Source organism: Peromyscus californicus, unplaced genomic scaffold (genome assembly GCF_007827085.1).
Source record: "Peromyscus californicus insignis strain IS unplaced genomic scaffold, ASM782708v3 Scaffold_22__1_contigs__length_63687245, whole genome shotgun sequence".
NCBI lineage: Eukaryota > Metazoa > Chordata > Mammalia > Rodentia > Cricetidae > Peromyscus > Peromyscus californicus.
Window position 1 is genome coordinate 21,056,487 of NW_026294525.1, and position 27,991 is coordinate 21,084,477.

The 27,991-nt window shown below is 39.7% G+C and overlaps 1 protein-coding gene across 9 annotated transcripts in view; it reads right to left on the minus strand.

Moving 5' to 3' along the window:
* Positions 1-27,991, minus strand: part of Utrn (utrophin) — a 497,313-nt gene that overhangs the window by 66,953 nt on the left and 402,369 nt on the right. For all 9 annotated transcript variants that reach the window (XM_052751043.1, XM_052751044.1, XM_052751047.1 and 6 more), the window contains 4 exons: positions 25,168-25,246; positions 22,255-22,315; positions 6,889-6,950; positions 4,846-4,920 (listed from right to left, as the gene is read on the minus strand). In XM_052751043.1, the coding sequence (XP_052607003.1) occupies positions 4,846-4,920; positions 6,889-6,950; positions 22,255-22,315; positions 25,168-25,246 (277 nt within the window). The remainder of the gene's footprint in view (positions 1-4,845; positions 4,921-6,888; positions 6,951-22,254; positions 22,316-25,167; positions 25,247-27,991) is intronic.

A 27,991-nucleotide genomic window follows, 5' to 3' on the forward strand; every position in this document is an offset into this window, starting at 1 on the left:
TAAGTAACTACTTCCTTGCCTAATGAATAAACTATCCTTAGCCCCCCCATATGACATATTTTGACAATTAGCCCAAATGAATGAACAGTTTCCTTTGTATCTGTGTGGTTGCAGCTATTGACTAACTACTAATTTTGAATTTTACGGACATTTATGAAATGTGTCTATGCCAACTGTTTAAATAACAAAGGATGATTTTTTTCCAAGTTGTCTACAGTAGAATGGAACTATGCTAAAATGACATAGACAAATACAATGCCTACAATATCTCCATAGGGAAGACTTTAAAAAGACTCAAGCAGGAGATATAAGAAGCCTGATTAAGATCCAGTCCTTTTCTCTTAGATGTCAACATTGCTAAATGTACGCTGCTAACAAAAATAATTTGCATAAGCATTCCATGAGCTAGAAATGGCACCAAAGAATAATAATAAGTGACCTGGGAATTATCTAGCATTTTCATTATCATTCCCCCCTCCTCATTTCTTGGTACTATACATGGTTTTCAATTCTGAACCTCTGGGGAGCACTAGCAAAACCCATTCTTTATAGCATTTGAAAAAGGGACATGCTTAATAAGGGACAGTAGATGGAGAATCACAGTTCTCTCCACAGATACAAAGAAATATATTCAATGGCTGCCAGAATGCTAAGATTACAGAATTCCAACACTAATTACGCCGGCCACACAACATACAGTGACAATAGACGAAATTTCAAAAAGACTGTTTCCTGGATCAGTCCACCCTTCACTTAGTTCAGAAAAGCCTCCCTTGTTCCCTACTCTGGGGCTCAGACAGTAATTTGCCACATCCCACGGATGATCATGTCTTCAATTTCCAGTGATTTACTCTGACACTCTCACTGAGTGCCTAAGCCAAGCATGCATCTTCCTGAAGTGTGTCACAGTGAGGTACCTTTTAAAGAACAGACTACATTTAAATCATGAGAAATTATGATTTTATCTTTTCAGAGGGAGAAAAATGACAACCCAGTCATGCGATAAATGGAACAAACAGGCCACTCATTTTCTAACCAAGTTTCAGACTTTTATAAATTCTCAAATATGAAGCACAGGGGGTCAAACAGAGATGCATCATTATCTCCTTTCTTGAGGGGTGGGGGTGTGTGGAAACTAATAAAAACAGAAGTAACACTGTTGAGCCCCTGACCTGGGACTTCAGGCATCTCTCTAGGTCTTGGCTATGGGTTCTAGCCTTCTTAGCACCCACCCATGTCCTCTTTCCCAGGCACTGAGAAACATTTCTGCACTCAAGCTTTCAGGCTTGGATTGTTAATCTGCAGGAATGATGTTTCCCTCATTTCACAACACTGACATCTCTTTAGATGATTCCCATTCCTGCCTCTTGTCTCCTGGTGAACACCAACCCATCCCCATTGTTCAGTTCTCTACTCAAGAGCTATAACCATTCTCTTTCAGAAACCTCTACCTTGGTGTGTTCCAAATCAAAATCTCACTTACTTCTGAATCTGGTCTACAAATCTTTAGCTTTCCTAACACCCTCCATCCTTCATCCTTCACAATTTACCAACTATCAAGCCCTATGCAAACCAGTTGCCCCTCAGGCAATCCTCTGGATCTAGAATTTCATCTCTTTTCCCACTACACCCAGTCAGCTCAGCCTCCATCTTCTTTGGCAAGAGCCATCTACCCATCCTATTCTCTCTGCTCTTCGTGCTAAAATACTCTTTAGCATACACACCCTCTACTTGGTACCATCTTTGGATTCTCTCAAAGTAGAAAATGGTTGTATACTCCCTTAGGCTATACAGAAAAATTATCCAAACTTAAAAGCTAGTACATGAGGATCAAAACACTAATTAGAAATTAGTAATGGTTTCAAGTCACCATGCATCTCTTTTCCTGTAACTAGGGAGGTAGAAACAGGAGGAACACAAGTTCAAGGCCAACTTAAGCAACATAGTGAGTTCCAGGCTATCCTAGGACAGTAAGAGCCTCTCTTAATAAGTAATGTAAGTAGTAATAGTTAATAATAATACCTCCAAATGAGAAATTTCACAAAAAAAATTTCAATGACTCCTGAACTGACCAAAATGGAATTTAAGGAAACTATACTGGACAAAGAACTAAGTTCTTCCATCACACGACATTCCCTGACCTGTACCCACACTTTGGATTGGATGCATCTGTCTTCCCTGTTCTTATCTCAGATTAGTGCCCACACGATTAAATCCAAGGTGGCTTTGATGGTTGAGTAAATACATCTGTTAGGCAAGGATACTGTTCTTCTATACGCTAAAGGGGCTGCTTCCCTCTTAGCCAGTGTTTCCCCTTATTTCTCTGCCAGGGCCTGCTACAAAATGTCCTCGTCAACATACAAATATATATGCATATATAATATATAAAATGCATAATCTGACTTGAAGAAAATGATAAAAATACACAGTTCGTTACACATCAAAGAACATACTAGTATCATATGTAATTATGACACATCATGACCACGGGAGTAATCTCTAACCTTTGCATTTATTTTCAGTTCTTAAAAGCAGATGTGTATCATAAATAGAACAGCCTTTCATTCTGCAGGGCTTTCAACTATATGTGAATGGAATTCAACTATACAAATTTCTTCTGTCATTTGCCTTTTTCCACTTAGTTTTACAACTCTCACATGCGCCATGCTGATGCTAAGGGTTAGCTCATTCAGTTTTTTGCTGCTGTACAGTAACATATTTTGAATAAGATAAATTAATAAAGTTTACTTCTACAAAGCATGGCTCTAAATCTTGTACGTGTCTTCTGGCGCACACCTATGTCATCTTCAAATTCAAATCATTTATTTAGTATGATCTAAGTGACTCCAGCTTTATACCAGAAATTATAGGAGGGCTCACATAGAGAAAAACACAGACTCTTACTTCTCATAAAAATGTAATTCATTTGGAAAGGCAGACAATAAGTATGTAAAAAGAATATTAAGAATTACAATTCTGACAGTGTGTCTTTGTGTCTGAGACAAGTACCATAAAAAATAATGCCACAAAAAAAGAACAATGGAATGGATGAGATGGAGTTACCAGGAGCCAGTGAAAAGGAGCCATGTGCCTAAAACCACAGCTGGCACCCTGAGACCCACACAGTAGCCATAAGGAGACTGCAAATATGAAGAGCGGGAACCAGAGCTTTTAGGCAGGAGAAACAGGCTAAAACTTGCTAGGTCAGATATCAATTAGAACTTAACGGGAGCAAAGTACAAGAAGTGGACAGAGAGCAGAGACGGGAAAGGGCAAGGCCACTGCATTGTAAGGGAAGTGTTGTCATCTGTGGGAGGAAGAACGCTGTGTCTACCTGCATGCTCTCTCTGGATTTGAGTGTTGCAATGAGTCCCCTGCCTCGCTTTATTTATACCTGGGGGATCTTGGAGCCAAACAAATGAATAAGGAATGGCCGAACGATGAAAAATGTGCTCTTTTTCTGCCGGCAAGAGAGCAATATGCTGGGTGGGGACAGGCACGAAATGAGAGGTGACCATGACCCAAAAGCCATGTGTGTAGAGACAGGTCAACCTCCTAACATACAACTATCATGCAAGGCAAGCAGGTGAAAAACAGTCATAGGTCATCATAAAATACTGGAAAAGCCGGGTAGTGGTGGCGCACGCCTTTAATCCCAGCACTCGGGAGGCAGAGGCAGGTGGATTTCTGTGAGTTCGAGGCCAGTCTGGACTACAGAGTGAGATCCAGGAAAGGCGCAAAGCTACACAGAGAAACCCTGTCTCAAAAAACCAAAATAAATAAATAAAATAAAATACTGGAAAAATTAGGAGCTGGTGGGATGAGCATGTAAATTGTTCTACAAGAGAGAAAATTTTGACAGTATCAGGTAGGAATGAAGGATGACAGACTTACAGAAGATGAGCCAGGGCTTTTCAAGTAAACAGAAGATGAGAGAGGAAGAAATTGATTTGGTTGAAGTGGTAAATGTGACAAGTGGTATTCAGGCTCCAGACTAGAGCTCTGTGGTGGCCAGAGGCAGCAGGAAAGTAGAAGCCAGCTACCCAGACAGATAGCAGCTATTAACAGAGGGTAGAGAACAAGCATCGATGGAATTTTCCAATTCTCTCCATCTTTAAAGTACATACAAATGTTACTTTGCATAATCATATCTAGCAAGCCTTCAATGTTCCTTGGTTAATCATCCAAGCAAAGACAGAATCCGGAAAGCATAAATCAATACTCTATTTACAAGAATTCACATGTCTGCTTACTTTTTAATATTCTAGGGACAAAAATAGCCTTTGGGTAAAGTGACCGCCAGAGAATACCCCTATGAGCATGCCCTCCACAGGAAAAATTCATTAATGACACTAAATGACTTCTGTCACATTTAAAAGAAAACAGAATTTCCATCAGTTTGATGCTTCCAGTTACTAGACAGATCAGCAATGTGACTGCTTAGCATTTCTCTGTCACATGACCATACTGAGTCAAACAGTTTGGAATCCTACAGTCTTAAGTGGACAAAAAGGACTTCACAGGCAACAACCTACTACTTTGATTCAATGATTTAGTCTTTCAAAATTGGGTGGCAGTATAATTTTTGGAAACACTTTCCCTGGGTTTTGATTAATTTTGTGCTCAAAATGCAAGTGGCATTGCTCATCTGTTTTGCTAGTGCACGCTGGTGGGGCCAATCATGAAGCATTTATAGAAACACAGCTAGCTCCTTGAATGAGAGGCCCTGAAAATCAGATTGACTCTGCAAATACACCACCCTCTTCATTTGTCTTTGTCTTAACACTAATAACAACAAAGGCAACCCCCCAAAACAAGGTGATTCACGTAGAGATGATAACTCACAACAGAGTGCTTTTTGCAGCCTTCGAATTTTGATTGCTGTGCGGTAGGCAGAGAAACGTACATTATTCAGATCCGCTGAAATGGAAAAGGGAACAAGTTAAAAGCCTTCTTAATTATTTTACTTATACTGAATGCCAAGAATGAACATATTTGCTTATTTTGGATCATGGAAAAATGTGTCTGTTCACAATAAAAAGAAAAAATCCTACTAAATCTCACATCAATTTATGAATGCAATCAGATGATTGTTCACACCATATTGGAATAAATTGCAAGACAGTCTTCTGCAGAGAACTCTAGAAAAGCATTTTCAAGTAGGTGGTGGGTTTTGAACCAACCCCGCACCCCACCCTGTGCTGAATTGTTTGAACTCAAGGAGGAGGCTGAAAAAGCCTGAGAGGTAAGGGCTGACCTCCATTTCCCCATCTCCTTTTCTTTTCTGCCCTAAAACAAGTCACAGAAAAAAATAGAATCCTTTTCCCTGAACAAATCATAGAAACTTGCATGCCTCTTTCCCAAAACAAGTCATAAAAACTGAGGTCACTCCGACCTTCTCTATCCCCTGTTGAAGCCATTCTGTGGTGCGTGTCCTGCCCTACACTTGGAGGAAGAGGATGATGCACAGAGAAGCCAGGCAGAACCTGGATACACCGGCTAAGCTGGCCTCTCCTTCTATCTATTTACCAGTAGACCATCTTGCTTAGTCAAAGCAGACTTCTAACTGGTTTCATCAAACCTCTACAAGAGCATAAAGTTTTCTTGCTTTTCATATTTCTTTCATAACACAAAGCTTTGAACCGATAATTTTACACTGCTTTTCTAGTTAATCTGCCCTCTGTTGCAGGAGCGTCCGTCAGCCATGACCCTTGGCGATCATGAGGGTAGGCAAAGGTTTCCTGACCTTCTGCTCTATGGAGGAAAAGAAAGGAGGTGTGGTTAGTGCTGGGGACTATCTGACTGATCAACAGGGTTTCCTTCAGAGTCGTCTGCCCCCAGGACGATCAGTCTTCTGTCAACTGCCAGTCCACCTCAGTAGTCTTGAGGCTATCCTTCTGTGTTCTACCTTGATCAATTTGCTTTGCTGCTCTTTCATAGATCTAGTTGAAACAACCCTATAATCAATATTCCTAGCCTGGAACCAGTGGATATTACAATTTTTTTTCTCTGTTTCCTAAAGACAGATTAGCAGAGCTAACAGGAGGAAAACTCAAAGATCATCAGTGTTTCCCCCTCTCAATCTCTAAATGAAGGAAAGCTGTGTTTTTTTCTCCCGTTATTGTTCTGTGGCCCCAAAGACCAAATAAGAGTACCTGCAGGAACCCGGCGTTTAAAGAGAAAAAAGAAGTGTATGTGCCCGTTCTGGAAACTGGAAGGGGTGCAGCACAGGCTGTCACTCTTTTTCCTTGAGAATCGGTCAACTCCCCAGGTTTCCCAAGGAGTAAACGTTCAAGACCACTGAGTCAACTGAAGAAGGCATCTGAGTCATCAGCTGAAAGACACTGCCTACTGACCACTAGCCCAAGAGCAGAGCTCTTGCGTTTTTCTATCAAAATAAGTGTGGTTTATGACTTAAAAATGATATTAAATAAGTTCATTGGATAAAAAAATTCCCATGTAGAAAGCAAAAAGAAGATTTAAATCAGTAAATTGGAGGTTATTAAATTGCTACTGGATTTTCCTGTTTTGTTTTGTTTTTTAAGCAAGAAAAGCTGAACTATGAGTCAACATTAACAGGAGGGAGGTGAGACCCTACAACAATGACATTTCTTCTGGAAACTGAAGTCTTTCTGGCTGCTACCCTTCCAAACTGCATATCTCTTAAGAAGAAAGGCAATGTTTGTTGTGTGTGTTGACCTTAGGAGTTCACCTGCCTTTAAATTTGGGACTCTTGTTGTAACATGTCATGGCACTGTCTTGTCATGCCACAGCAGGAGTCTTTCATCCATACATGAGGAGCAGGTGAGTAGCTGGATGTCTTTTTATGAATACACAGTCCTGGACTCTGTAGGCCCATTCATCACTACTAAATAAAGCAACACTCACCGAGGGATTGGAAGAGTTCAGTCATTTTAGGATGATCCCAACAAGTGGTCTGTGTTTGATGGCTGGGGGAAAACAAAACATTTGAACATAAACAACAGACTACAAAATACAACATAGGCTACAGCTCCTAAAATCACAAATATATTTTTTAAATATGCAAAAAATTTGTCCCCATAAAGGATCATTCAGAAACCCAGTGCACAATGAGTATTCAATATTCCAGGTATGCGTAATAGGGGCTGGGGAGATGACTTAGAGGGAAAAGTGGTGGCCATACAAGTATACAGATGAAAACTCAGACACCTAGTAGCCACATGAGCTCTGGGTGGGTTTGGAAGACCACTTATAGCCCTAGCACAGGGGAGAGAGACAGGAGATGTCTGAAGCAAACTGGCAAGCTAGACTTTAGTTCTAGTGAGACATCCTGCTTCAATATATAAGGTCTTGAGAAGAGTCAAGGAAGATACCTGATATCAACCTCTGACCTCTGCATGTACGTGTGTGCACACGCACACAGACATACATACACACATACACACTCATCTGTTCCCACACACATGGGAACATTAAGAAACACTCATACCACACAGACATATATATGAAAAGTACTCTGAATAATCATTTTTTTTATTTTGTGCAACTGTATTATGAAAAGATAGATAAAATTCTGCTTTCTCTATCCAAACAGCAATTACAACTACAAGCCAAAACCCAGCCATGAAGAACGACTGCCAGGGACCCTCGGGCACTGAGCTGGGTGTGGCCAAATCAATGTGGGCTCCGGAACAATTTCTCTGCTGTGAGGCAGATGGCGATTTTCCTTCAGAGCAAACGCTCTGACAGCAGAAGGGCTGTGAAGAGTCACCGCGTTATGAAGAGTTAGCACAGTTTAAGAGCCCTAATCCAATTTCTAAAGACCAGAGAAATGAAGACTCTAAATCTGAATACCATCTCCTCGCCCTGCCATCGACTGAGCCTCCCTCCTTTTTAACCCTGGTTCTTCTCTCCCTCCTCGTTCATGCTTGCTCGCTCTCCTCTCCCTACACACCCAGGTCCCCAGCCTCTCCTTAGGTCAGTGTTCCTCTCTTGCCATTTAAATTCTACCTCCATCTTCCTAGTTTTATTCAATAACCAGTACAATTTATTCAGAAAACACATCTTTATTTTATTGCTATAATTCATATATTAGTTGGAAATCTTAAAGGAAGAATATGGTAGCAAAACAAATAACAGTAGGACTTAAATTAGGTGTGTATATGTATGTGTGTGTATATGTGAGAGTGTGTGTGTGTGTGTGTGTGTGTGACTGTAAGCATGTGTGTGTGTATGTGCATAAGTGTAAGTTAAAATGCTCATATCTTTGATAGGTTATGCTTAAAAATAGTTTAATGTCCCTTATCTTGGCCATAACAGAGTAATAACATCTAATAGGCCTCAAAAGACTTCTTAGTTGCCCCTTCCTTCTTTTTTTTTTTTTTTTTTTTTTTTTTTTGGTTTTTCGAGACAGGGTTTCTCTGTGTAGCTTTGCACCTTTCCTGGAACTCGCTTTGGAGACCAGGCTGGCCTCGAACTCACAGAGATCCGCCTGGCTCTGCCTCCCGAGTGCTGGGATTAAAGGCGTGCGCCACCACCGCCTGGCGCCCCTTCCTTCTTAAGAAACTGTTTAGAAAGCTATGGGAAATCACACGGTACATGAGAGATGATATTAAAATATTCATAAAAACATTTAAGAGAAATCATTGCTTTTACAACCTGTGTAATACATCAAAAAAGTAGTTTGCATTCCTGGGCAAAGAACAGAATCATTGTTCTGTATACCTGGGTAACAGAATGCCCCAGTAATTCATAATGGGTTTCAATAAATAAATAGTAGGCTAGATGTCCCGAGGATCTCAGACAGAATAACTCTATGATGGGAAGATGTTTTAAAACCTGGTGGAAGGCTGTCTGGCTGCTCTACTCTTGAGTTTAACTTCAGTGCAATGGGGCAAGTTTTTCCACTTGACATGAACACCAGCAACACTCCGCTATCCCTATAGTACGCCATACTGTACTAAACATTATGGGCAAGTGTAAGTCGTCTGGCCCTAAAAAAAGGACTGCTCATAGTACATTCCTGAGCTTGGCAGAAACGCATCTCTCAGCCACTAATCAGAGTTAAGGAATAGTTTGGTGAAAATGCAGTACAATTCCATTGTGCTACCATGGGCTGCCAATCTTAGACAACCAAGACTTAATTGTTATTTTTCCTTTCCTCTCTTTCAAGCAATTTCTGTCCTCATGGCAATACTACTGTCCAAAAATATACAACCCATTGTAATAAGACAAGCCAAGGTTCATGGACCAAACTATAGCTCTCAGCAATGCAGAGTTGAGCATCACACTTAAATATTACGTATGTATTCTCTAGAGCTACAGAGGTGGACCTTCCCCTGGGACGACCCTATGTAATAGGGCAAAATAAGTGAACCGTTGAGAATTCCAAAGCATGCCGCTAACGGTTCTGAAGTGAAGGCACCATGTCCTGGGAGCTGAAGGAGTACACACATTTGGCAAACAGATGGAGGGAGGGGAAGAGAGTCTCCTTTGTGAATTCAATACCAGTTGATTCATTAGGCAGAACTGCAAAGACTGAAAGTAAACACAGCCTCTGGTTACAAATGTAAAGCTGTGGTTTACAAAACAACAGTTTAAAAAAAAAAAGGAGTAGACATGGGTCGTTTTTTTTTTTCCCCCATTCTTTCATTTTTAAGTACAGAAAGAGGGTCAGAACAAAATCCACACTGAACATAAAGGCTGCAAGTATTTGGACAGCTGTAGACTGCTTGGCAGGCAACTCTTGCCAAAACACTTCCAGCTCGCCCAGAGCAAGCAACCAAAACAGAACTAGAGCGGTGTCTTCCCTCAAAGTAACAGTGGCATTGGAGCAATCTGAGGGCTGGTGTGGAGAGGAGCTCTGCTGCAGCCAGAGACACTATCATGCCACACTCTGATGTTGTTATCAAAAATCCGACTTCAAAAAAATGCAACTGGTTCAGGAAGCCAAGCCAGAATAAAATGAAAACTTAAAAATCCACATGAATGTTTAAGTTCAAAAATCGCAGGAAGCCCCGGATAGTGGGAGTGGTGAGCTCCTCCTAGGGTGTCCAGCTACCTCCATTTTGCCGTTGTAGGAGAAATAACAACCCAACTGTGGAGGCCTTTGATGAGGAAAACTCTACTGGGTACCCTGTGAAACCTACATTATTTCTGCGCCATTTTAAGTGTTGTAAACTGAAGAACAGTATTCATCAGGTCAGACTTGTCCACAGAAATGCACATCGTGCCTCCTGAAATGTAATGGATTATTGTCTCACAGAGACTGATTGCTTTGTCAACTTTGTTTCTCTGAGTAAACTCATCTTCATATCCATTAACCCACTCTACAGCGATGTGGCTCTCTGCCTCCTTGGGGTCTGTTGTAACTTCTTTCTGACTCTCACACTAATTAGTTATGAAAGATGATCAGACAGGCATGCTGTCGAAACACTGACATACAGCCAAATACTGCTAGCGTCTATCCAATGTTATGCTTCCAACTGGATCTCATGAGGTCTATTATTGATCATTTCATTCCCGTTATAAACACAAAGGCATACAAGAACAAATGCTGGTTTGTGAGTGAGCTGATTAAAGTTGCTTGTTCTTCTGTTTACATAAAAGTCAAGATTTTACTTGCTTTGAAAACTGTCCTTCAACATGTGAGACAGTCTTTCTTGAGGCTATATTCTAGTGCTTTGGTGTAGTGATTATAAGTGACAATTTTACCTTGACAATTTACTCTTATTCTAGTAGGGACAAGGCACAGCTTACACATTCTATACCTTTAAATGAAATAGGTTAAGGAGTAGTAGAGGCTTCTATCTTGAGAATGCTATTATTGAGAATATGTAATTTCATAAGCCATAGAAGGTAAAATGCAAATCATGTAAGAAAGTTTATGAACAAATGAAACACAAAAATGCTGTATCCTAACATTGCAAAAAGGTCACGAACCAACCAACGGCATAGTCCATCTTTGTTGGCTTGTTTGATAGATAAATGGGAATGATAGGGATTTCTGGGCAAACTCCTGCAGTGGGAAGATAATTTTTAAGCCTCTTTGTCCTTAACAGTGTAGCTTCACATTCCCTACCTGAAAATTCAAACTGAATATGGAAGGTATTTCTCTTGTTCAAAGGCTGACAGGCGGCTAAATCTACCTACCTGTTACTATCTATCCAATTTTACAGCTGAACAGGATCCCCCAAGGTTTGCTAGTGACTGTTGTTGTTTTATTCTGATTATAAATATAGATGCACACTAGAGCAAAAACTAACGGAGACCAATTCATGGCAAACACAAATGGAAGAGAAACAGCTACATGTGAGGCCAGTACCAGGACAATCTCAGAGAAAGCAAGATTTCTTCTTTGCTGGACCAAGTGAAAGATAAAGGGCTTGCTTGTTCAGGATAAATATTATTAATCAATTAAATAATCGGATATTACTCCAGTGAGCAAACTGTGTGTGAGAAGCTCCGTCCACATGATGATGCTGTTTGGGATTTAGATGACTGTGATCACTGTGTTGCAGACGTGGGAGAGGAGAGTGGAAGGCACTTGGATAACTTGCCGAGGGCCACAGGCCTGGAACAGAACGAGGATCTGAGCACAGATGGTCTGACTCAAGCCCGAGTTCTTGATATGGAAGTGGATTTGCAGAATTAAGGTTTTTTAAAGTATTTCTTGATGAATCCATCCAGATTTGAGGCGGCAGTCCATCATTACAATCACTCCAAACAACTTTACCACCCTGCCTTTCCTCTCACCCCTGGCAAATCTCAGGCCTGGAGCTGCTCAATCACTCTGCCTTTTCTGAACCCAACCAGCTGTGGCTGAATAAGATGGAGAAAAGCACTCGAGAGACAGACCGCTGCTACTTTAAATATTTGATTCCAAGTCTTAAACATCTGGCTACTGACAAGTGTACCAGTGTCTCTAAACTCCAAGGCCATAACCCCCTTCCTTCCTCCTCCTTCTTTCCTTTCCAAAAGGGGTTCCCTTCCCCAAAATTATCTTGCCTTTGTCTTGTACTGCATTGAAAAATTAAAAACTGCTAGGTAAGGATTCCATCTCCTTGTTCCCAAATCTGTAACAGGCCTGCCTTCCTTTCCCCACTGAAAATCACTGATAGCAGTGGCCAATTCCCCATCAATGGTTAATATATATAAAACATTATCAGTCCTCACAGTAAAACTAGTGTCCCCAAAAAACAAATTCTAAAGCCCTACACACACATACACACTCATGCAAACTTTAAATTTACATTTTCTGCTAGCTCTCACCCGCTTTCCCACTTCTCCATAAACAAAACTTACTATCTATTGTGCAATAGTTATACTTCCTGGCGTCACATTATCTACTCAATCCCTTTGTGTTTGGCTTCTAACTTTTTGCCTCCATCCAAACTGCTCTTATCAAAACTATCAACAAGCCCCAAGGTGCCCAGTGGAAAGGCCCTATCTCTGGGGATAAGAATTTTCCTAGGGAAGTTGTGTAGTACATTAGAAGATAAGAAATGATAAGGAAAGAAAACAGATAACAAACCTGATTAAGGCAAAACATAAGCCCTGGTATTATTGGAAAAACTGCTCTACATACACTTATAAAAGTTGTCTAGGAATCCAACAAGACATCTCAACCAATCCATTTGACACGGGTGTCTAAAATACAGAGCGAAATAAATGCCATCTGCCCAGAGTGACAGCAATCATCTGAGTAATATCATCTCAAAGGTCTAAGAGAAGGGATTCTGCCATCATCTTCTCCTTAATCTTTGGTTTGAGTGTGGGCTAGAAGAAGAACATCCAGCCAGGCGGCGGTGTTGCACACCTTTGATCCCAGCATCTCTGTGAGTTCGAGGCCAGCCTGTCTACAGAGTGAGATCCAGGACAGGCACCAAAACTACACAGAGAAACCCTGTCTTGAAAAACAAAACAAAACAACATCCAGTACCCAGAGGCCCTCATGTTTCTTGAGTCTTCACGCTATGAACAGGATCGCATGTGCTGGGGGGCGGCTGGGGCAGTGAGAAACGGCACATGAGAGGAAGGAGTAACTCCACATTCCTCAAGCTGTAGGCAGCTTCTGAAGGCCCTCCCTGACAAGCCCTCATCTTTTGGACATCTGAAGGCAGGAAATTCAAGATCACATTTTGGGGAATGTAATTAGAAATTGACAGGGTAAAGGAGAAAGTTTGATGGTCAAAATTCCAAAACAAAGAGCTTTGTTCATAGTTCACATGAGACATATTGTGAAGGGTCAGAAGTTTTCTTATAAGATGTCACTGGCTCCTCCTGGTAATGAGGACATGAGGGAAGGAAATACAAAATATAAACAGTAAAGAACTCTGTTGGATTCAACTGTAAAGTGCACTTAAAATAATTTGAGATTCAGGAGCAAGTCCAAAGGCACAGCTTGTAGATGGCTGTAAGAAATAGGAATACTACATTGCCAAATTCAGAAAGTCAATACTGTGGGCAGGGATGATAGAATAGTTGGTACAGAACTGTGGGAGAAGATTTGTCAGTACATGGTTCAAATTAAGTAGCACAATTAAATTCTCAGGATAGACCTGTATGTAAGGGGAAGGACGGGTGATACTTTGGTGCAGGGGCACTAAAAATTGATTCGAAGGGTAAAACATACACACGCTCAATAAACACAGGGGCCCCAGAACTCATAGGGAACCCCAGCTGCCACCTCACCACACCTCCACCTCCCTTTGATCCTCATACAAGGGGAATCAAACCACCCATCAATGTTCCTACCAGCCATCTGCCTTTGTCCTGTCCCTGGGGAGCCCGGCATGGCTCTGATTCAGGACAGGGACATCAGGAGTATGATCTCACCAGAGGAACTTATCATCATATCCTTGTGGTTTCCTCTCTAAAGGTGAATGTACATTTATTAGTTTCTCAGATAAAAGAAAAAAAAAAAACAAGAAAACACAAAAACTACCACTTCAGCTGTTCATTTATTTATAAAGCAGATTAGTGACCTCTAACTTGTTATAGATAGTTATGTGAAATCCCTTTTATATTATTTTACCTCATAGCTGGAACAGAAGATAGTCTATTTATCTTACCATTTTTAATTATTATTACTTCTGTACTTTTGCTTAATTTCATAATAATTTTAATCACTTAATCTTCACAAAATGAAACACACACACACACACACACACACACACACACACACACACACACACACTCTCTTTGTGGAGTCTCCACAGCAGTCCTTTCTGCATCACATGGCAGATACTTACAAATTGAATATGTTCCTGATCCTTAAAAAAAAAAAAAAAAAAAAAAACAAACTTAAGGGCTGGCAATACAGCTCAGTAAGTGAAAGTGTGGGCCACCCAGCCTGCCAAGCTGAGTTTGACCCTGGGAACCCACACGGTGGAAGGAGAGAAACGGTTTCTTCGAGGTGTCTTTTCACTGCTTCTGAGCTGTGACAATCCCCTGCTTCACAGAGACACAACAAACAAATAAATAAATGTAACTTAAAATTTTATATATTTTTTAAATTATATGCGTGCAGGGGGGAAATATGCATGTGAGTGTAGGTGTCCCCAGAGGCTATGGGATTTCCCTGGAGCTGGGGTTATAGACATTTGTGAGTAAGCAAATTAGGCTTGGGTGTTGGGAACTGAACTTGGGTCCTTGGCAAGGGCAACACATGCTCTTAACCACTGGCCCATTCTTTATCTCTTATCATTTTTTTTAAATGACACTTTAAACTGAGGATGATGGTGTTATCACAATGCAATGGTGCTAAGGAATCCAGAAGTTTCTAAGCCAGAGTTTTATGGCCTGGCCCTAGAAATGTGTATATGAATGTTAGGAAAGGCAAAGGTGTTTTCAAAAGCTCCATCCACACGATATTAACTAACTAGAACAGGGGTGAATGCACGAGATGCTTCCAGTGACAGCCTCTTGGTAGCCAGCTGTATAGGACTGCCTGCCTGCTGTTTGGTTCGCTAAGCTGGACAAGTTGTGCTCATTGGTCTGGGGCCGTCTTCAAGCACGGGGGAAATTTAGTGATCCCAAGATGCTTCCCTCCCTCCATAGAGTAATTTTCTTCTTACTTCCCCATCAGCAGAGTTGGCCCAGTGAGTTTTAAATATTTATTTTCCAATCATAAGTCACAGACCATTTCTTAGGAGTCTTCTTGAACTTCAATTTCAATTATTTCTTTATCACTTAACACACACACAAAAAACACAAGCTCTAACCTCTTGAAAGAGGCTCAAAGTGTATCCTGAGGGCTGCCACTTATAAATCTGGAGCCCAGGAATATAATCTGTCCACTGGAGAAGGGGAAGAGAGAAAAACTCCTGTAGAGAGACTTCCAGAGAGAAACATACTTATCTCACACTGTGCATTCCTTTGCTGTGGATTCATTTGCTTCTGGTTTAAATTTTCTAGAATCCTTAAAAGTAAACTACCTCTGGTCATGGCTGTTGCTGGAAGACAAACACTTTCACGAGCTTTCACTTTCATGTTTAATGGGTAGTAGGATTTCCCACAATAGCCCATCTTCTCCACTCTTAGGGAAAAAACAGTGTTGCTGTACTGCCTAGGCTAGGTCCCCAATTCCTAAAGAAATTCACTTTGGTTCTCTGCTCCACACTATGTAAGCTGTTTATTCAGGACAGACATACAATGCATTCGTAGATAAACTATAAATGAGGTAAAGAAAACTCAGCCCTAAAATTTAATTTTTACTCTTATTTTCTACCATTCGATAGGTTGGAGCAGATAGAGAATGAACTGGAGAAGTCAGTAGGGATCTCAAAGAGCTCTGGGAGATACCAACAGAAAACAAGAACACAAAGGGAGAGGTGATCAGCTAAAGAAAAATCTCAATTTAGATCTACTCAAAGTTGGAGTTATTACAACAAGAAACACCACCAATGTGTGATGGTGTAGAAAATTCTACGTAACACTTTATCACAGTGAGGAACATTTCAGGGAATGTGCTCTACCTGTTCTCTATCATCAGAATTTACTAAAACATCCATATTAAAGATTAGTGTATGAGACTGTCTGTGGTACATAGGGTCCTATGCACAATTAACATCTGTATTTCAGATTTCAGTGGAAAAAAAAAGAGAGACAAGTGAAAGGCTGGGATGGCGAAGTTCTGTCACAAAGGCAAGCTCATCATTTGTACTACAGGGAGGGCTTTCTAGAAAGTAGAGCCTTTGGGATTTGGAGAGTACGGTGGAGGGAAGAAAGGGAAATGGGCCGTTCTTTTATCTTCTGTGGTCTCATGGTAATAATGCTCTATGCTCTGTGCTAAGCAGTCTTGCCAGCCCTTTTCCTTACAGGGCTGTAGAGAACGGCATTCTTATATTTATAGAAAAGCACCTTAGTACCCAATCAAACCACAGGGTGAACTTTCCTTACATGTCCACAGCGGGCTGTCTTCTGACCTTCACACTTACACCACTGCATGTGTGTTCCACACACACAAGTACACCCCTCCCCCCCAAAAAAGCACATAAAATGATGTGAAACTGTTTTACATGTAATTTATTTCAGTTATGGTTATTATTAGCTAGGACAACTATTTATTATTATTAAGAAAGCAGTGGCTTTTTCCCCCCAAGCAGTGGGTTTTACCTGATACATGTGGCATATTAGGAAAATTCAGCCCAAAGCTTGTAGCCATCACTCCTTCACCTCCCAAACACCCCGACAGTTAACTTCCAACTAGGGAAATGTGTACAAAACACAAAATGTAGAACCAACACCTCACAACGGAGAGAGCTAGAGTTCATGACAGATTTTGATTTTGTGTTCTGTAGGCTGTGACAGTAATAGGAGCCAAGGTCAAACTTTCTAAACTCAGAGTAGGGGGAGCTACCACTGGACCATCTTAGAAAGAAAGAAACAAACAAACAAACAAACAAACAAACCGAGCAGCTTTCTTTCGGAAAGTCTCTGTTCTAAGCAGCAAACACAGCTTAAAGATCGTGTCAGCGTAAGACACTGCTACAGTCTGGTGTTAACTACTCCGCTCCCCCAGATTCTGTGTGCAACGCTTGCTCCCTGACGTTGCACTGGTGGGAAGCTGTGAAGCCTGTAAGAGGTGAGGTCTGGTGGGGCATCGTCAGGTATGTGGGAGCATGCTCTGGAAGCTCCTTTCTTCTCCTGTCTTTGGTTTCCTGGCTATGCCATGAGGGGTTGAGGGATTCCGCTCTTCCACAGGCTCCTTCTGGGATATGCTTCTTGGTAACAGTAACAAAGTAACAGGGAAAATCACCATGCCTTGGAGCACCCAGAACTGTAAGCCAAAAATAACCTGGTTTTCTTCTCCTTCTTCCTGGTTTTTTTTTTTTAATCTTTTCATTTTATGGACCGTGGTGATTTCAATGAAAATGGCCCCCATAGACTCCCAGGGAGTAGCACTATTAGGAGGTGTGACCTTGTCGGAGGAAGTTTGTCACTAGGTGTGGGCTTTGAGGTTTCAGAAACTCAAACAAGGTCCAGGGGCTCATTCGGTTTTCCTGTAGCCTGCCAATCTAGATGTAGAACTCAGCTCCTTCTCCAGCACCATGTCTGCCTGTATGCCATCAATGCCTTCTACCATGGCAATAATCGACTAACTTCTGAACTGTAAGTCAGCCCCAGTTAAATGTTTATCGTGTAAGAGTTGCTGTGGTCATGGTGTTTATTCACAGCAATAAAAACCTTAACTAAGACATATATCTATTTTCTTTTTATTTATGAGATTATGTTTACATTTCTCCCTCCAAAACCTCTCATGTACACCTCCCCATTCTCCTTCAAATTCATGACCTCTTTTTTACTATTTGTTATTGCATGAATCATATATGTATGTATGCATACACATACACATACAGTCCTAAATATAAGCTGCCAAGTCCATATAACATTACTTGTATGCATGTTTTCAGGGCTGATGGTTTGGCACTGGACAACCAACTGGCATGTATGTTCTTCCCCTAAGAGGATCATGTCTCCCGCTCCCAGCTTCCCTCAGTTGCCTGTAGTTCTTTGTGTAGGACTGAAGCAATGTGGATTTTTTCCCCATCCAGTTTGGCATGCCCATTGGTGCCGTCCTTGTTCAGCTCGTGTTTGGGCAGACATGTTGGTAAGACATGCTGCGTGGACCTTCTAACGTTGCTAGGAGACATAATCTCACAACAAACTCCCTGATGCCCTGGCTCTTACAATCTTTCCACCCCCTCTTCTGCAATGTTCTCTGAGCCTCAGGTGAGGGAGTATTTGTAGATGTCTCCGTTGGGACTGGGCTCCACAGCTCTTCCTTTTTATTTAACCTGTTTTTCTTTGTGAGCTTATTTCCTTCATCGAAGGCATTTGTTACTGCAACAGAAACCTGACTAACACGGGCATTAACAAAGATTCATGCCACATAGACAAGTTCTTACATTTCAGATCTGTATCCTGCGACTCTTCAAAAACATGTCACTCACTACAGTGCACTTCAAAATGTTAATAAAGAACCATCTTGATGTGCATAATATATATTTTAATTAACCTATACAACTAAGATATAAACTATAAATAATTTGACCTCTCCTTTCAAATTCTCTTGCTGTACTCTAGCAATACATGTATTAAAATGCAAACTTAAAATTTCCACTTGAATACTATTTTCTGTTGGCTAAATTAATTCACTCAATTTGCCCCAGGAAATTCTAATAGTGTGACAATAATGCTAAATAGGTTTTTAACATTTTTCTTCTACTTATTTGTATGGGCATGCAAAGGAAAGTACACGTTAAAAGCCTTTTCATTTATCATTTACTAGCTTATGAATTTATCTGAGGATTAAATTTTGTTTTCATAACAATTCTCCATGTGAAATACTGGCTCTCTAACTCTACCTCCCAAGTTTAATGTTCCTTTTCTATGGGGAAATAAACTAGAAAGTTGCATAACAGAGTAATGTAAAAATGTCAGTTAAATGAGTTTCATAAAACCAGGAGAATTTGCTCTAAATTGTGAAAACCTTAAATGACATTTAACACTAAATCTATATGCATTTAAGAAAATGAGCCATTCTCTAGTGGACAGTTACAGACCCATGCTCAAAAAGGAGGACCTGAGTCACAAAGTACAAACAAAAACAAAAGACTAACTGTGGTGATGTATGGTGTCCCCCAAAATATTGTGCACCCTAATAAAGTTTATCTGAGGATCAGAGGAAAAAGTCAGCCACCACAGTAAACATAGAGGCCAGGCAATGGTAGCACAAGCCTTTAATCCTATCACTTGGAAGGCAGAGATCCGTCTGGAACTCTGTGAGTTCAAGGCCACACTAGGAACAGAGTCAGGTATGGTGGTACATAACTTTAATTCCAACACTAGTTAACCATAAAGGTCTGGAGGTCTGTACAGACAAACAGGAAGTGACAGAGCTGGGCAGGAGGAGAAAGTGATATAGCTGGGCGGAGAGAGGAAATGAGATGGCAGAACAGAAAGGCATATAGGTGAGGGTATACGGGAAGTAGGTCTCTTTGGAGACTGAGGTGTCGGTGAGGTGAGGTTGGCTGTGGCTTTTACTATTCCTCTGATCTCTCAGGTTTTCACACCAATATCTGGCTCTGGGTTTTTTAATAATAAGACCATTTAGCAATTTGTTTTACACCTAAAAGTAAGATGGGGACCTGGTGGTAGAAGGGGATTTATGGAGGTTGGAAGAGGGGAAGAGAGAATATGGAAATGACATGGCTAGAATGCATTTTATGCATGTGTGAGACTGTCAAATAATTACTAAAAAAAAAAAATTCTGATACTTACTAAAGATATGGAAGACATGATAAGCAGGTTTACCCATAAACAACATCATTAAAGAATTTCTATCACTGTGTTTTATATTATTTTTCCAGCATTGGTTATGACCAAGCAACAAGACATCAGATAAACTAACTTTTCTCCCACACGGTTTTCTCTCCATAAAAACTGACAGTCTGAGCAAAAACTTTCTTCTACAGGCTCCCAACATAAACTCTAGGGGTTAGAGGAAGTCTAACCGCTAGTTAATCCCTGGGCATCTATAAGTGATGTGGAAAAACAGAAATTCTTCAGCTAATGGAAGTATGTATATTAAAGAGGCGCTATAGAAGTCCCTCTGCCCCCAACATACACCGAAATCAAAAACAGAAAATCAGTGTATAAATAAGCATTACTGAGTAAGAGATTTCCTATTATCTTTATCTAGCGAAAACAACTCCTTTATACTAGATCAAGATTGCATATTTTTTTTAAAAAATCTGATTATAGAGGTCTCCAATCCATTAATTAACTCTAACCAATCTTTATAGAATTCTAAGACTTGGAACTGTATATATACTCACTTTCTAATGCTACCACATAAAAACTTCCAAAGACTGGCATCGAGTCTGGCATGGATGTGTTCCTCTCTGGGGGGTCTACAAGGACCTCACTCCCTTCCTTTTCCAGCCTCTTGAGGCTGTCTTTATTCCCAGGACTACATTTCTCTTTTTCCATCTTCAATGTCACATCTGTAATTCCCTAAGTCTGGCCTCTCTTCTGCTGCTCTTTTCCTGTTTAAAAGTCCCCATGTTTTCACTGACTCTATCAGAATAATCTGCCTATGGCAGTCTACAATCTGGAGACTACCCGGCTAAGCCACCTAGTATATTCTGTGTTCCAGGGGCTTTAGTATTGGACATCATTAAAGAGAGAGCTTATTCTGTCTCAGAGTTATAACTATAGCCCTATTATTTGGTTCAAGTCAATATTTACCCAAACTAACTCAAACACTATTGCTCTAGTTATTATTAGTTGGAATAAAAACCATAAAACATCAAAGAAAGTTTTAAATTTGAAATAGATGACCACAAGTACTTTCAGTAAAGACAAGTCATTTCACCCAGCCTCAGACTCCTTTCCATCCGTGCCTGTAGAAATTATTTACTCATCAACTGCTTTGATGCGTCATTCTTGAATTCATCACAACTCAATATACCATATGCTGTCCATGAACAAAGGAGTTAGATTCTCACAAAGCAATGTTGCACATATTGTTTAATATATTTTTATAGATGATGACAATCAAGCTTGTTTTTAAAATGAGGATGGAGCCAGGCGGTGGTGGTGCACGCCTTTAATCCCAGCACTGGGGAGGCAGAGGCAGGCGGATCTCTGTGAGTTTGAGGCCAGCCTGGTCTACAGAGCAATAGCCAGGAAAGGCGCAAAGCTACACAGAGAAACCCTGGCTTGAAAAACAAAAAAACAAACAAACAAAAAATTAGGATGGATTTTAGGATAGAAGGAAAGGCACATTAAGAAGTACTAGTCCATTAATATTGTCTTCACAAACTTTTCCAAAAGAAAGATCAGACAGGTCAGGTCAATTAAAATTGGCATAGGGTTTCAAGAGATCACACTTTGTTTCAGAATAATACAAAGAAAACTTGGCAAAGATATTTTTATTCATCATGCCCAAGGCCACACAGCTAATGTGAACCATAGCTGTCTTTGGATACTTGGTGTGCACTCTCAGAATTACGACCTAGTTCTCCTTACACATAATAGGGTCGATGACAATGCTTAGTGCTAGATTGCATTGTAAATCAACTGCCTCACTAACTTACACTTCTAGGGATAATAGTAGTACTTCATCATCCCGCTCTGTGACAAAGTACAGAGTAAGCCAAGGATCAGCATCCTGGGATGGTGGGTAAACTAGACAAGACTCAGAAAATGTCACATAAGAAGAAACAGAAAAGAGAAAGTAGGCTGAAAACAACAACAACAACCTTATGGTGATGCCAAGGTGGAAGAGGGAGGTGAAGAGGTTGATAATTGTGGTAAAATAGTAACTCAGTTTCCCTAAGACCAGGAAAACCTAACGGATGACAACTCTCTGATTTTGAAACTCATTTCTTCCCAACAATAATTACAAATAGCTTCCTCTAGGTAAGAGGATTAAATTCTGTTTTTAAAAGTACAGGAGCTGGGTTTGGTGATACACATCTTTAATTCCAGCACTTGGGAGGCAGAGGCTGGGTTAATCTCCCTGAGTTCAAAGCCAGTCTGGCCTACATAATGAATTCCAGACCAGTCAGGACTACATAGTGAGACCTTATCTCACTCAAAACAACAACAACAAAAAAACAAAAAAACAAAAAACAAAACAAAAACCCAAAAAACCCAACAAAACAAAACAAAAAAAACAAGTTACAGGGGAGGGAGAGTTCCTAAGTTATTTGGTAAAATTTTACTTTCTTAGTACCTAAAGGAGAAGCGAAGTCAACTTACTTGATGTAATAGGGCACTTTATTATGCGAAATGGACCTTTGCCAGGGCAGCTGGACCGAAGCTGAGGAAACAAAAGGAAGTTACTGGAAGCAGCAAGCCTTACTTACACCTTAATGCAAAACAACTGAACACACTTCAGCGCAGCTCTTGAGAGACCTGCTCTGTCTAAGCTGGATTCCTGCAATTAGGAAAACCACGAGGTCAGGCAGAACAGCTTTAAAGATTCAGATTCGTGTGAAGTGAAGAAAAGAACCGAGACTCACCCGCCAGGGGCGATTCTGTCGGAACCTGTTGATGGAAAGACTTCCACAAACTCAGGTGACTGTTCACAACCGTTACAACACAGAACTCGGCGCCATCTGCAAGCTGTGCCCCTACACATTGTGTATTCAGATTAAAAGCCATAATTCTCAAGACTGAATTTCTAGATCACTAATAATACTCATCGCTTTGTGCCATAGTCACAGGCACAGCTATTAAGAACAGATGGCACTCAAATTTAATTATAAGAAGTCTTTAGAAAGAAAATTTAACATAAAAATGGGCAAGGGTATTTATGAGCCAAGCCGATTATCTAAGAAGAATATTAGACACTTCTTTTCATCTGCAAGACACAGAAAACAATTTTCCATGTTTGTAGTAGGAATCACTATGGTTGAGATGCTCTGGTTTTTAATGGAAATACTTCAGTTTTCACAGTTCTGTTTACTGATTACTTGTAAAAACACATTACTGTCTTAGTAAGTAGATGATTTAAAAACTTATTTAGGGTGAGTAGCCCACATGAATTTAGAGCTAGAGGAATTTTGCTAAGCAAGCTACCAGGTAAACTGGAAAGAAATTTTGCAAGTATCACTAGACTGTCACGTAGACATTTGTCACCATTTTGTTTTCTTAATTTCTTGGCACATTGATACCTTACAAATCTGTAACATTCTAAACTTTGCCAAGCTTTCCAAATCCACATTTTATTTTTAAAAAAGCAGCAAGATCCACACATTGACATTGAATTTGATAGAGAAGAAGCTAAGTATACAGAATAAAAATAGCACTCCTAAGTATACCTAGTGAATCAGTGGTACAGTTCGGACGCAAACACATTTCCAAACATTAATTCAGTAAACTGTCTCCTTAACATTTGTGCCTGCCTTGATGAAAGGCCAGCCCTCATTCTTCTGTGTCCACGGAAGTTCACAAATGGACATGGAAACGAGGAATCAGGCACACTAATTTCTCATGAGAGTCAACCTCATTTCAGTGTTGGCAACAGGCTAATAGGTCAGGTTTTATTATGTGCCTCATGGAACGGGCTTCTTTAATAACCATGGATAAAGGCCAAGGAACACAATCAAGCCGAAGACTCTAAGTAGCAAGGGAGAAGAATTATTAAATGTACTGACGGGAACTTTGCTCACACTTTTTCATGTATTTAATAATTATTGATTCGAATAACCAAGCTTCCTGGACTGTCAGTTGCTAAACACTGAAAAGCTGTGTGGTTGAGCACCACAATGTCTGTGCCAATTCTACAACACTTCATGTCTTAGGGAACATGAACTAGATTTCCATGGGAGAGGTTGCCAGGTAAAAAGTTAGGACTTCATCAACATTAACAGATAACTGATCATTTGAACTATAAAGAAAATCTCAATTATTTATAAATTCCTATTTAATTTAGTCTTGGTTTATTCTATAGGATTTAGAAATAATACTTACTATCTAATGAGTATAATAAAAGCCTATTTATTTCCACAATAATGACATCCATTTGTTAAATATTTTTAAAAAAATCCATCCTTACCCACTAGAAAGGGCTATACATTATTTAGAGGCAAATACCTCCAGACTCAGTTTAGGAAGTGAAAATGGGTATGTCAGAGGCAGGGGACAGGAAATGATTAATTAAACTTCTCAAGAATAGGAAAGTAAAGCCTGACCTTTGATTCAGGTTCCCAGTTTTGTCACAGTGACCAAAAACAAAAACAAAAACAAAAGAAGACAAAATACCAATGGCATTAACTTAGGATACATGGACTTCCACATCATCTTTCTCTATGGTTCTAGATGAAATAAAGTTGCCATAACTGAGAAACACTCTTGGCCTTGAGCTTAAGATTTATTGAAATGGAATTAAATTACACAACTTGCTTTCTTCCATGGACTTGCTGTTTGAAACGAAAGGAAAGGCATTAATATGTGCTGAAAGCATCTGTGCCAAGCTGTGGGTTGGCTGCTTTGTATAGCTTGATAGACTTTTGCATTTAATTCTCGAGGCCATCTGAGTAAATAGGTATGCAAAGACCAAGAAATTAACTTTAAAAAAATCCTCAGGTCTGGTAAAAGACAGAATTAACATTTATGCTCAATCTGGGAGTTTTAAAATTCAACATTTTTAAATATCCTTAGCAGTGAATGATAAATCAGACAGGGTTCAAAATTATTTATTTAAGTCCGCATGAAGTGCACAAAAATTAAAAATTCCAGTTGAAGGATGTTCCATTAACTCTATGTACAACACTCAATCTGCAACATTTTGTATAGTTAGAAATTTTAAATGCACATGCGGCTTTAAAAAAAAAACACTATACTATTTTGTGAATGGAGAAAAACTAATTCAAAATCTTTAAGCCTAAATTTTTGGTGTGAAAAGTTCATAACCTTTGCCTAATAAAGCAATGATATTATACTACATTAGTTATCATAACCAGTGTTTAAATGAGAAAATATATCTAAAGACAAACCAATTTGCATACTGCATTACATAAGCAGTAAGTAATATTTCATGAATTATCTTCTCTTAAACATGTATTTATTCTAATTATAGTTATATCAAAGAATGTAGCTTCTTGGGCAGAACTGAAGGAATTTGCTAATATTTTCAATTAACAAGATCTCAAATTTATGCATACTTACTAGACAGAAAGTGTTGAGAAGATGGCCCAAAATCTCTGTGGGCTTCCTGGAGCTGTTTAAGGCGATCGTCCACAGAAACCTGCACACATGCACAAGGCAGATGAAATTATTGACTTCAAAACAACCATTTTCATAATATCCTTGGTTTAATTACTACATTAAGTGATACTGCTGCTCAATCGATACATTGCTGTTTGGGCAGAATCCTTTTCCTTTCTTATTAATGTAGTAGTATGAAAACCAACTTCTGACATTAAATAATGTTAAAGAAAGCCAGAGCCACTTCTAAACTATTTATATGAACTTTAAATCTATAAATAACCTCATTAGCTAAGTATTATTACAGTTATAAGTTTACAGATGAAGAAACAGACACAAGGAAGTTTCTGAAGACACAACTAGTCAAAACAACTTGAATATTCCTACCTTGGCCTTCTGGGGCCAGACCTACGCTTTCAAACTGTTCTATTTTACTTCCCCTCAGGAAGCATGCTTCCAAGGCAGCTTAGGTTAAGATGTGGCAATGGGGTGAGTCCATACTCATCTCTCATTTGTAAGAAGGATGGTAAAAAAAGCCAGAGAGTGAGTGAAAACTGAAGCTTAGAGTACCCCAAGGAAAAGACATAAACAGATGGATAGATGGGGAGACAGGCAGTTAGACAGATGATAGAAATATTAATAGGTAGATAGAGAGATAGAAAATGGGAAGACGAGTGTGAAACGCCTTCTGATTTTCCTATGAGTTTGCATCTGATGATCGCTACCAAAAGAAAGAGGAGTCCCTGAACATCCCTCTTGTAGGTACGATGCGTATCCAGCATATCCCAGTACATTACTACCTTCTATAGCACACATTCTATGGTTAGTGTGCCCCACATTACAAAACACAGCTACAACACTACGAAACAATGCAAACCAACAGCAACTGCATACAGCCTTCTGGCATCACCATTTCCTTCCTCCTGTTACGTGTCCCTGAAGTGTTGGGGAGCTGTTCCATTTGGATGGACAATTTCATTTTCAGCTACCTGTCAATAAAACTTGTATTTGTCTAGCTCACTGGGCAGCTCAGGTTTCTCCTGGTTAGCTACATTAAATTGCATCAGAATACACTTTATTTATTATGACAAATACTCAAATGTCATATTTTATGAGCAAGTGAGCTGCTATTCCTGAAATTTAACAGCACTGTCTGCTAGGGTGGATTTCTTTTTTTCCTTATCCATGACTGATATTTGAACTCTGGCAGCTACCAGTATCAAAGATAAGGATGGAAGAATAAATACTTCCCTTCAAATAGAACATGTTGTCTGACGTCTTTAGAGATGGTGGTAACAGGCAAAGCAGAAAGGAAATCAAGAAAGACCAGAACAATCTTTAAATGAGTATAATGAAAGATAATGATGCAGAGGAATGGAGCAGAAGAAAAAAGGATGAAGTTCAAACATTTCTCTGAGTACTTACAAATTTAATATGCTTTGCCCAACAAATCCCAGATTATCAACATTCTTCACAATGATAGGAAAGACTGTCAAATACTGAATATTTATATCTTGCATCTTCAATCTCATTAAGGAATTAAGTACCATTAATTTAAAAACTATTCAGTAGTGAGTGTGGGGCACAGGTGTCATGATGCAACTTGTAGGAGTTGGTTCTTTCCTTCTACCATGTGGGTTACTGGTAGCAAACTCCAGTTTGTCAGCAAATGCATTTACCTACTAAGCCATCTCAGTGACCTCCTTAGGCATTTTGATGTGTGAACTAATACAAGAAACATATTCTAACATAAAATATATCATACTTTTAAAATAAAACAAAATTGCACGTTTGTCTTATTAGGTGTCATATTTTAGAGAAATTGGAATTATTGACTGTCATATCATCTCCTGCTAATTTTCAGCAGAAAGGCATAACTGTTCAGATTCCTAGCAGGTGGATAATGAATGTGTCACAGATCCTTTGTACCATGAACTCCTGCCTGACATGGACAGTAGTCAGCCAATGCTCACACCTGAGAACACTTGTGAGTCCTGGCTCAGTTAAATCTGGAGTCTACAAGTAAGGTCTACAAGTCTGGAGTCTACAAGTAAGGCCTACAAGTCCAGAGTCTACAAGTCCAGAGTCTACAAGTAAGGTCTACGAGTCCAGAGTCTACAAGTAAGGTCTACAAGTGTGAAGTCTACAAGTAAGGTCTACAAGTCTGGAGTCTACAAGTAGGATCTACAAGTAAGGTCTACAAGTCCAGAGTCTACAAGTAAGATCTACAAGTAAGGTCTATAAGTCTGGACTCTACAAGTAAGGTCTCCAAGTCTGGAGTCTACAACATGTGGGCCGCTGAAACAACTTCCTTTGGGAAGGTCATTTCTAGGAACTAAGGTCCATATAGAATTTAATGCTTTCTATAAAGATATAGAAAGGCCTTGAACAGTGAGCAATGTGAAGAGAAAGGACAAAAGCTTTGTAACCTTCCAAAAGAAAACAAATACATAATAAAGGTAAGAAAATTACTCCTTTACAAGCCACCATAGGATAAATGTTTCTGTGGCAAACTATAGGTTCCAATTACTACAACTCAATGTATTTTGTATAAATTTCTACAAGTATCATATAGAAATTATATACAAATTATGCTAAAAATCCATACTCATAAATAAATGATGCCCTTAGATTTAAGATATAGAAAGACAAATACCTGATGTCATGCTTGCTAAATTCATTATCAAATACGTAAATACTTATCAAATACTACATCGAGTAAAGGGAGAGAAGTGATTAAAAGTCAGGTAGGTTATAAAGACCATCCAAGGGCTTCTGTCTGTGC